This window comes from Hibiscus syriacus, unplaced genomic scaffold, assembly GCF_006381635.1.
Source record: "Hibiscus syriacus cultivar Baekdansim isolate YM2019G1 unplaced genomic scaffold, ASM638163v2 tig00110694_pilon, whole genome shotgun sequence".
In the NCBI taxonomy this organism is placed as follows: Eukaryota; Viridiplantae; Streptophyta; class Magnoliopsida; order Malvales; family Malvaceae; genus Hibiscus; species Hibiscus syriacus.
This window is the reverse complement of record NW_024062828.1, coordinates 3,588,925-3,600,003: the sequence shown is the minus strand read 5'-3', so window position 1 is coordinate 3,600,003 and position 11,079 is coordinate 3,588,925. Positions and strand designations below refer to the sequence as shown.

At 37.7% G+C, this 11,079-nt stretch overlaps 1 protein-coding gene across 2 annotated transcripts; it reads left to right on the top strand.

Annotated features, from left to right (window-relative positions):
- Positions 1–8,533: 8,533 nt before the first annotated feature.
- Positions 8,534–9,462, top strand: LOC120138516 (probable WRKY transcription factor 75). 2 transcript variants are annotated; one of them, XM_039153962.1, is made up of 2 exons: positions 8,534–8,821; positions 9,203–9,462. In XM_039153962.1, the coding sequence occupies exons 1-2, from the start codon at positions 8,613–8,615 to the stop codon at positions 9,387–9,389; spliced, it is 396 nt and encodes a 131-aa protein (XP_039009893.1). In that variant the 5' UTR covers positions 8,534–8,612; the 3' UTR covers positions 9,390–9,462. The 2 variants fall into 2 exon arrangements, with proteins under 2 accessions (XP_039009893.1, XP_039009894.1); XM_039153963.1 differs by lacking the exon at positions 9,203–9,462 and adding an exon at positions 8,926–9,009.
- The last annotated feature ends 1,617 nt before the right edge of the window (positions 9,463–11,079 follow it).

The following is an 11,079-nucleotide window of genomic DNA, read 5'->3' as shown; positions in this document are numbered from 1 at the left end:
AAGGGCGATTCAGGGGACGATTGGTTGAGAACCAATATTTTCCACAAGACTTGCACAGTTGCAGATAAAGTCTGCAAAATGATCATTGACAGCGGCAGTTGTGAGAATGTAGTGTCTGAGGAGGTTGTCCAGAAATTGCAGTTGAAGACGGACCGTCATCCTAAGCCATACAAGTTGTCATGGCTAAATAAAGACAGTGAGGTAACAGTTGATAGGCGATGCCTCGTGTCTTTTTCAATTGGTAGAAAATATTTTGATAATGCCTGGTGTGATGTTGTGTCTATGGATGCGTGTCATATATTGTTGGGTCGACCTTGGCAGTATGATCGCAGTGTCATTCATGATGGACGGAAGAATACATATTCCTTAGCATCAAGGGAAAAAAGATTGTGTTGGCACCCCGGCGGGAAGGACTTACTCCTACCCCAGTAACCCATAATACTAATCTGCTTTCTATGTCCAAGTTTTTAGATGAGATTGAGCATGGCGGCGTGGTCTATGCCTTGCTACCTTGCGAGAACAATGCAGTAGACGTGGATACAGATTTACCAGTAGAGGTGCAGCGGCTGCTAGCAGAATTCTCTAACTTGATGCCAGAGGATCTTCCTCCTGGACTACCACCTATGAGGGATATTCAGCATCAAATTGACCTTGTTCCTGGGTCAAGTTTGCCAAATCGACCAGCATATCGCCTCAGTCCCAAGGAGGCCGAAGATTTGCAGCGACAGGTGGAAGAGTTGTTGGAGAGGGGCTATATCCGAGAGAGTATGAGCCCATGTGCAGTCCCTGCTCTGTTAGTGCCAAAGAAAGATGGTTCTTGGCGTATGTGTGTTGACAGCCGAGCGATCAACAGAATTACAGTGAAGTACCGGTTTCCAATTCCCCGTCTAGATGATATGTTGGATCAGCTATCTGGTTCTAAGATCTTCTCAAAAATTGACCTTAAGAGCGGTTACCACCAAATCAGAATAAGGCCTGGAGATGAGTGGAAGACGGCGTTTAAAACGCCACAAGGGTTGTATGAGTGGATGGTCATGCCTTTTGGGTTATCCAATGCGCCCAGTACATTCATGAGATTTATGTATCAGGTCTTGCGGCCTTTTATGGGGAAATTTGTTGTAGTTTACTTCGATGATATCCTCGTTTATAGTCCGACATGGACTTCACACTTCGATCACCTCCGTGCTGTTTTTGAGATGCTGAAAACGGAGTGCTTGTTTGTCAATCAAAAGAAGTGTTCTTTCTTCACTACTTCTGTGACTTTTCTTGGTTTTGTTGTGTCTACTGATGGTGTTCATGTAGATCAGTCAAAGATAGATGCAGTCTTGGAGTGGCCCAGACCAAGAACCTTACATGACATCCGAAGTTTCCAAGGCTTGGCGTCTTTTTACCGTCGATTCATTAGAAATTTCAGTACTCTGATCGCCCCTATCACAGAGTGCCTCAAGGGGCGTGATTTCCAGTGGTCTGAGGAGGCAGAGGCCAGTTTTCAACTGGTCAAGCAGAAGATGACCGAGGCTCCAGTTTTGGCACTTCCAGATTTTGACAAAGTGTTCGAGGTAAATTGTGATGCATCTGGCGTTGGCATTGGTGGTGTTCTGAGTCAGGCAGGTCGTCCGGTTGCATTTTTCAGTGAAAAGCTATCGGGATCAAATAAAAATTATTCCACTTATGATCTGGAGTTCTATGCCATAGTTCAGTCCCTGAAGCATTGGCGTCACTACCTAGTACAAAAGGAGTTTATTCTGTTTACCGATCATGAGGCCTTGAAGTACATCAATGGCCAACACAAGCTGAGTAGACGTCATGCCAAGTGGGTAGCATACTTGCAAGAATTCACTTTTACGCTGAGGCACCAAGCAGGGAGTTTGAACCGCGTCGCAGATGCCCTGAGCCGTCGTACCTTACTTCTTACCACCATGAGTACTAAAGTTGCAGGATTTGAGACGTTCACAGATATGTATGCAGTTGATCCTTCCTTTGGAAGGATATTTCAGGAGGTAACTGAGGGTCACCGTCATGATTTTGTTTTGCATAATGGGTATCTGTTTCGTGGATTACAATTGTGCATTCCAGATTGTTCATTGAGGCAGCAAATTATAAGTGAACTCCATAATGAGGGACACTTTGGCCGAGATAAGACATTGGCCCTTATCTCTTCTGAATTTTATTGGCCCAAGTTAACTAGTGATGTGGCCCATTATGTGGACCGTTGTTATGTGTGCCAGCGGTCTAAGGGAGTTCTCACCAATGCGGGATTGTACACTCCCTTACCTGTTCCTGAAGCTCCTTGGTTCGATGTCAGCATGGATTTTGTACTAGGCTTACCCCGCACCCAAAGGGCCTCTGATTCTATCTTTGTTGTGGTTGACAGGTTTTCCAAGATGGCTCATTTTGTAGCTTGTAGAAAGACTATGGATGCTGACCGGATTGCCCATCTCTATTTCAAGGAGATTGTGCGTTTACATGGTGTTCCTCGATCCATCACTTCAGATCGTGATACTAAGTTCATCAGTCATTTCTGGAAGAGCCTGTGGGGGAAACTGGGAACGCAGTTGAATTTCAGTAGCGCCTACCACCCCCAGACGGATGGCCAGACTGAGGTGGTGAACCGAAGTTTGGGAAACCTTTTAAGGTGTTTGGCATGAACGAAGCCGAAGCAGTGGGATTTGGCATTGCCTCAGGCAAAATTTGCCTACAACAGATCAAAAAATAGAACCACGGGTTTAAGCCCATTTGAGATTGTCTATGGTCAGAACCCATCCGGGGTGTTGGACTTAGCCCCTATTCCACGTATAGGACGTTTCAATCCTAAAGCAGATGAGATGGCAAAGTATCTTCGGAGTATCCATGAGCAGGTGAAACATACCATTCATGAGAGCAATACCAAGTACAAGACTCGGGTCGACAATCATCGTCGTCAGGTACTTTTTGATGTTGGTGATTTTGTTTGGGCTGTATTAACTCGTGATTGTTTTCCTGTTGGTGAGTATAATAAGCTTAAGGATCGGAAGATTGGACCTTGTGAGGTCGTGCAGAAGATCAATGATAATGCTTACAGGTTGCGACTTCCCAGTCACTTGAAGACTTCTGATGTCTTTAATGTGAAGCACCTGAGTCATTGTTTTGTGGATCCTGATGACACTACTCTGAACTCGAGGACGAGTTCTTTCCAACCCGGGGTGACTGATGCAGGGGGATCCGAGACAGATGATGCTGAGCTGTCAGATTGCACGTTGATGGCGCTGAGATACCATGAGTTGGCAGATCAGCGCAAAGGCGGGAATTGATTGTGACATGTTCCTCATTGGGGTCGTTTTGAGTATGTTTCAGTCTTTTGGCCATAACTTTGGCTACAGGTGTCAGAATCGCGCATAAGACCCCAATCCGGAAAGCTCTTTTCGACGCGCACGCTCTCCACATGGAGCTATGATCCATGTGGACTTTTTTTCAACCTCAAATTCTGCCGTTTTCCCCTCCGAATCACTAGATTTAGTTATTTTTTACTATTTATGGTAATATTTCGATTGTTAATTAGGAAGTCAATTTAAATCCGATTTAGGCCGGATTTTTGGGAGATTGCTTATTTTATTTCGAATCACAATTTAGATTGATTTTCGGGATTTTGCTATTTTTGGCAAAATTCGAATAAAGACGATTTTTTTGCTATAACAGTCCGGCTTGTGGACTGCTTTTTGCATTGTTTGATTTTATAATATTTTATTAAACCCTATAGACTTTTTTCTCTGGTTTTTGGGCGAATTTTCTCTTGTGAATCGTCTGTCGGAACTAGCCTACAGGATAATCACTATTCTGTCTGGCGTCAGAACTACATCCATAAGAACTTACCCTAGGCCTATTGGGCGTAGGAGCCAACCTAAGGGAGTATCTTGGAGCCTGAGAGCCTACCTAATAGAGTACCCTAGGGCCTCAGAGCCTACCCAATGGAGTACCTGGGGGTCTTAGAGTCTACCCAAGGAAATGCCTTGGGGCCTCAAAGCCTACCCAAGGTCACCTTAGGTCTGTAACGAATTACCAACATAATGAGATCTAAACCTCTATACTTCAGAATCCTACCCAGACAATATCCCAATAATCAGTTCATACAATAAACAATAAATTCCATGATCCATAAATTAGGCATAATTATATTTTTCAGTGAAAACAACTAACCAAAGAGCATATATCATGTAGTCATAGTTCATAAACAGTAAATCAATAAATTAGTAATTCAGAATATCGAACAGATAAAAGACTCAGTAAATTAGTAACTTCACTAAATTACATTTCAGGACATATAAAACAATCATATAGCACATAGTGAACACACTAGAGGATACAATTATTTTCCAGGGGTACTTGGTAATTATCAAGCGGGGAAAACACGAAACTTTTGCAAACTGGTCAAACTTAGGAAATAAAATCTCTTTTTAAAGAGTTCAATAGCTAATAGATTAATCAATAATTAGGAAAGTGATACATTAGGATCATATAATATTCGGATATCCAAAAAATATTCAGGAACTGTTACATCAGAATTTCCTAAGATTTAGAATTTCTTGGGGTGATTCCATTAATCAGACTCATAAAGGCATTTTAGTCATTTGATTCCTGACAAAATTTGGTAATTCAGTTTAATAAAGGTAAGGAGTGATTTACAGTATTTCAGATTTCAAGAATCTTATCAGGCTTCCAATTTCGATCGAATTATACCGATCCCAACACATGTGATACTTACCAAGTATGCAGGTAGGGTAACTTCACGAATATTCATTTCTTATTAATGACTGCACTATAGAGTTGAATTGAACACCTTCAGAACCATCATTTGGCGAATCTTGAGAAGACAAATGATATTCAGGCTTATATTTATTTTATTCTCATGTTGTAACAGTAGCAAGCATGGTCGATATGCTTGGGATGCTTTTCAACCCTTAGGGGCGATACAACCTTTATTTATATTTTTATCAATATGTCCAAAATTTATCTAAGGGCATTCACTTATTCTAGACCATGAAGGTATTTAGGTCATTTTGATACTTGAAATTAATTTAACCATTTTAGGACTCAAGGGTATTTCATTCATTTTGAAACACAAGGGTAATTCGATTATCTCCAGGTTTTAGGGGTATTTTAGTCATTTTAACATTCAGGGTATTTTAGTCATTTCATTCAATTTGATCTTTCCATTTAATTCAAACTTGTCAATTGTTTCAGTCATTTCGAACAATCCTGACAATAAGAGTACTTTCGATAAGTTAGTCTTCGGGTGTTTACTCATAAATCTAAAATTTTCTGAACAAAATAGGAACTTAATAGTTAAATTAGTAATTTATCATATTAAATATAAACTCTCAGGGTACTTTCTCAATCGATGTCAATCCATGATATTTTTACCTCTCAAGGGTAATTTCATAATTTCTTATCTAAGTATTTTCGATGTTTCAATTTTTAACGAGAGTAATTAGAATTTAAGGGTTATGAAGTTAAAACCTTTACTAGTTAATTAGAGAACTTATAATTGTTCCTTATCAATCTTCTAATTTCTTATATGAGCTGTCATAATTTTTTCCAGTTACTTACTTTTTACCCCATTCAGATCGATTTTAAAAATAATTAACTCTACATATGAAACCAAACATATTTATCCATGCATTTAACAATACCAACATGTACTGTAAAGCATGTATAGGGTAGTAAAGTATTACCTTGTTTCTCGAGCTACACCGATCGAACATTTGAACTCTATTCGAATGCTCTCAAACTTGAACCCAACGTCCAATAATATCTCGGATACATATTAACAGAAATTACATCAGAAATGGAGCTTAATTGCAAAAAATGGATCGAATAGGGAGGTTACTGAAAAATAACTTACCGGTTCAAATTTGGTGAAACATACCTAAAAACAGACTCATAACGTCGAAAAACATCATGATAGGTGTTCTCAGAAAAAGTCAACGTCCGATCAGCAATAGTCAACAGACGATCAACGGTCAACAGTCAGTGAACGCATGGTCAACGATCAACACATGGTCGATGGCTCGGCTCGCTCGATGTGGCTCGGCTTAAATGGCACGGTCCAAACCGGTCCAACAGGTTCATACTTGTTCAGCTAGTCAACAAACTCTCTTGGTTGATAGACGACGTCCACGCACAGGGAGCGACAGGTGCAGTGGCTCTGGTGATTAGTAGGCGATGAAACTTTCCAGATCGGTAGATCGAGACCTCGGGAGTATGATGAATGAGTTATTTTGCAACGGAAAGCGACAGAATAAAAACGAAACAAACTCCCTCGAACGACCAAAGCGTCTCCTCTTCCACCATTCACGACGGTGACAACGAGAAGGTCCAATTGGTTGGGTTAGGTTCGCGAGGCACCAGGAAGCACGAGATAGTGGCGATGAGACGAGCGGGTGGCTAGATCGGCAACAATCGATGAATTTAAATGGTGTATGTTTGGTTTTTAGACGAAGCTTTGTATTGAATTTTATGGCGAACGAAATCGATGTTTGGTGTGAGGAGGCTCGGTTTTGGTCGTAGGGCACTGGCGGTGGAGGCGACACGACTAAATTTTTTTGATCTTCTTGTTTGGTTTTTCTTTAAATCAGAGAATTGGTTGTGAGTATCGACATAGTGAAATCGCCAGGCTTAATTCCAGAGACTGCTGATACTAGTTTACTGGGAATTGTATTGATCTGACCTATGGTTTTTGGCGTCCTGTGAGCTCATATTCTTCTTAATAAGTTCATGTTGATTATGGGATTGTTATATCGTGAACGAATTATAGCTTTAGAAGATAATTTTGTATGCACGCAACTCGAAAGACATCATGACAGGATAGTTTATTTGGAGCAGCTACTTGACCTTGTCATGATGCCTTTTGAGTTGCGAAAGAGACTAAGAGGTGAATGCACTGTTTGGGATTTCATTATATTTGATCATTTGTTGGATAATCTTTAACCACAAGGATTAAACGAAAAAATTATTATATGTCATTTATACAAAATAATTCCAGCTTTGTTGGTGACTTTCAACAATGATACTTAGTTCATCTTAGTAGTATTTGTCAACTCTGCATTTCTAACCCCATTTTTTTCTCACAAGCATTTCATCGAACGTCTATGCTTCACCTGAGATGACCTATATCTAACATTACACCTTGAATCGTTGATGGTCCCGATATTCCCTTGATCGGATCTTCTCTCAATGGACCTTTATTCAAGTCAACACCTCCACATAATTCAAAGTTAGAATATAATTTTCCATGCATCCCCGACTGAAAAGTTACGCTGGAAATGGGAAAAAAGAAGCGAAAAAGGAAATTCAAGATCGAAAAGGAATTTAGGGTTCAGAATAAAATTAAGGACTTTGTTGCAAGTTTTAAAAGTTGGGGGACCTAAATGCAAGTGATAGTAAAGTTCAGTGACCATATTGCAAACGTATTAATGGCAGGGACCATATTGCAAACAAACTAAATGTTCGAGGATTGTATTACAAGTTTTAAAAGTTGAGGGACCTAAATGAAAGCTTTGTAAAAGTTCAGTAACCATTACTATACTTTACCCCATAATATTATTATATCACACTAATCAATGTTTGCATGGGAGTTAACAATTTTTATAATAATTTTATTAACAAAGAATATGATCATATATTGATAGTTTAAGAATGAAATTGAACAATTTAAAAGTTTGGGGATCAATTTAGAATAAGAGTCATTGTTTAAAAATAAAATTAGAATACTTAACAGTTTAGAGGTCAATTTAGAATGAGAGACTAAAACGTTTAAAAAATTAAGGATTAATATAAGATGGGAGTTATTATTTAATTACATGTGATACAATTAAATAGGGATGAAAATGGAACTCGAACACGATGGGTTATGAACCAATTTGATTTAATAGGGTTGTTTCTTAAAAAACAATCGAGTTCGTGTCGGATTTTTTAGATGATAAGTTCGGGTTGGATTGAGTTTGTATTTAGGGTGAAAAATACTCGACCCGACCCAAAAAATAATATAATTATACCTTATATATTTAAGGATAATTGTAAAAATATCCCTTTTTTATATTTTTTTCAATTAAGTCCCTATTTTATTGAATAAAATTAATAATTTTATATTATTTCGGGTTGGATCGAGTCGGAGTCGAGTTTTATCTCAAAAAGTCAAGTCGTATTTCGATCGAGTGGAATTATTTCAAACTCGGATCAGATCGAATTTCGGATAGAAAATATAAAATTTTTTGGTCGGATCGGATTAGCTGAAAACCCGACCAACCCGATCCATGCACATCCTACAATTAACTCAATTATAGAAAGAGTAGAAACGTCATTATTTGGGCTAATGATGAAGCTGCCAACATTTGTCCACCATACTTTTTACTAATCAAATCCGCTAATGGAGCTCACTAATTTTCTTAACATTGGAAAAATTTATTCCGTGTCATCTACGACTCCTCCAATCCCTCTATACATATCTCTCTTGAATGAATGTGTAAACCCTTTTTAACTTAAGCCATCTCTTCTGTTACTCAACACTCCTTTTCATCTTATTCTTTTCTGTGTTTGTTTATTTATATAAGCAGTAGGTTTGATATTTACATAAATACATGGAGAATCATCGTCAAGCTTTGAACAATGGGAAATTTGTTGGGTCTGAAAGTGATTATCAGTTGAAATCATCAGCTGGTTTCGATAAAAAGAAGTCTAGAAAGCCTAGGCATGCTTTTCAAACAAGGAGTCATGTTGATATACTTGACGATGGATATCGTTGGAGGAAATATGGCCAAAAAGCTGTTAAGAACAACAAATTCCCAAGGTTCGTTTCACTCTAATTATATTTTCTTTCTTTTTTATTAAAAGGGCGATTTTTATCTTGATTCATATCATATTTTGGAGAAAGTAATGTTTTCTACATTGCAGACCCACTATCATTATCCATATATCAGATCCTTTCACAGTAAAGTAATTAACTGTTAAAAGAGTTGGTGAAGCTGAAGTTGCTTTAAAAGTTTTGAAGAATTCTAATATCCATGGATGACCTATTCGTTTCATGTATAAACACAGAAGCAAATCCCATAAATTATGATTTTCTATAATTCTTTGTCTAGGGTTTTCTTTCTTCTCTCGTAGTTCTTCTTAACAGATTATGATTTATCTGAAACATTATTAAATCACATAATGTTTGCAATGTGTACAGAAGCTACTATCGGTGCACAAATAAAGGATGCGTTGTAAAGAAGCAAGTCCAACGTTCAACCACAGATGAAAGTATGGTAGTGACGACCTACGAGGGAATGCACAATCATCCTATAGATAAGGCTACTGACAATTTTGAACATATCTTGAACCAGATGCATATTTATACACCCTTTTTCCATGTTTAACTATTTATCATCGCCACGAACCAAGCGACTTTGGTAGTAAATGAAATGTTGTTATTCCTTGAGGTCCCGGATTCAAACTTGTATCTCCTTCCTTTATAAATATACCCTAAAATACATATTCATCTTCAATTTTCTACGTCTCTTAATAAAGCTGTATTATTTCTTTGTATGTTAACTCTTTTCTTTTCTTTGTGGCACTGAATAATTATTTATGAATATAGGAGAGAAATTAAACATGAAACCTCATTTTTGGTGGTATCTAATGGGTAGGATGCTTTGAATAATGTGTGTTTGAAATGTTAAGGAATTAATCATATTCTCTTAAAGCAATTTTTCTTATCATTTTGATTTCTGTTTCTTTTTCATTTGCAGTTTGACTTTTGTTTTTCCTTAAATTTCGTGAAAACAATAAAATATAAAAATTAATATATAATCCAAACTAAGCACAATTACTTAAATATAAATATTTCTAGTTCCTTTGCAGTACCTTCTTTACCATTCCAAAAATAAAAATAAAAGCACAAAGTTGGGTAACATTCTAATAAAAGTTATAATCTAATACAGGGCAATGAGCAACTTCAGTATTCAATAAGAGAAGAGTCTAGTAATACAAATCTCCAAATGCTAATCAAACTAATAGTTATAATCTATAAAAGTTGTTAAAAGTAATCTCATGCTGAATCAGATTGAGGATATTTGAGTAATGAGTTTAGCACCATGTCGGCATTGTCCTATATATTTTTATATTGGTATAATGTTAAAAAATATCTCTAACAATTGACTAAATAATCATTGACTAAATAATCATTGTAACTTTTATTATTTTGTTTCGGAGTATCATGACCCTAATGTTTCATTTTAGGATATTGTTCTTTTTTACAAGGATCGATCCTTTACAAAACATATGCAAAGTTTATTAAGAAATCGTTCCCCTGAGACAAAGGATTGATCTCTTGTCTAAAGGGATTGATCCCTTAATAAACTTTGCATTTTATTTTACGAATAATCGATCCTCGTGAAAAGGTGTCGATTCCTTGTGTTTTGACTCTAGTAAAGATGATCTCAAATTCGTCAATGGGTAACTCCATTAAGTTTGCTGGGAATTTGATCCCTTGGATTCTTAAGGGATGTTTTTTACTCACACGACTTATTCTGGAACTCTGTCCCAACGGGTTGGTTGCTAAAAATTCACTAGATGTTGGTTCCAACACAATCCCTCTCTTTCGCATAAGGGTGGCATAAAACAGGGTGATCGAATGTTGTAAAGGTACTTGTAATGATCTCAAGGTCATCACGATCTTTATTGGTGTAGATGTTGTAAATCTTCGTCAAGGTCCAAAATTCAGGGTAGAAGCGACCTTAGACATCCCTCGATCTTTTTCTCTTACTCCTACAGAAGAATTTCTCTCGAATCTCCTACCCCTATGAGAGAGTGGTAGATCTAGCAGATGCAGGTCTATGATCAAATACTTCAGGGCAATCTCAAATGTAATTAGTTTTGGAGTCACACTTGAAGCAAGCTCCATGAATAAGAAAGCACACTACATCACATGGAGTTATAGTGGCTCTCCTCGAACCTCTAGAATTTTCTTTAGAAGTATCTTAATGTCTTGGTCTTCTAGATTCTGACCTTTTTCTTCCCGATGATGCAAAGGTTTCCATATTCTGAAAGTGATAGCCTCTACCTCGC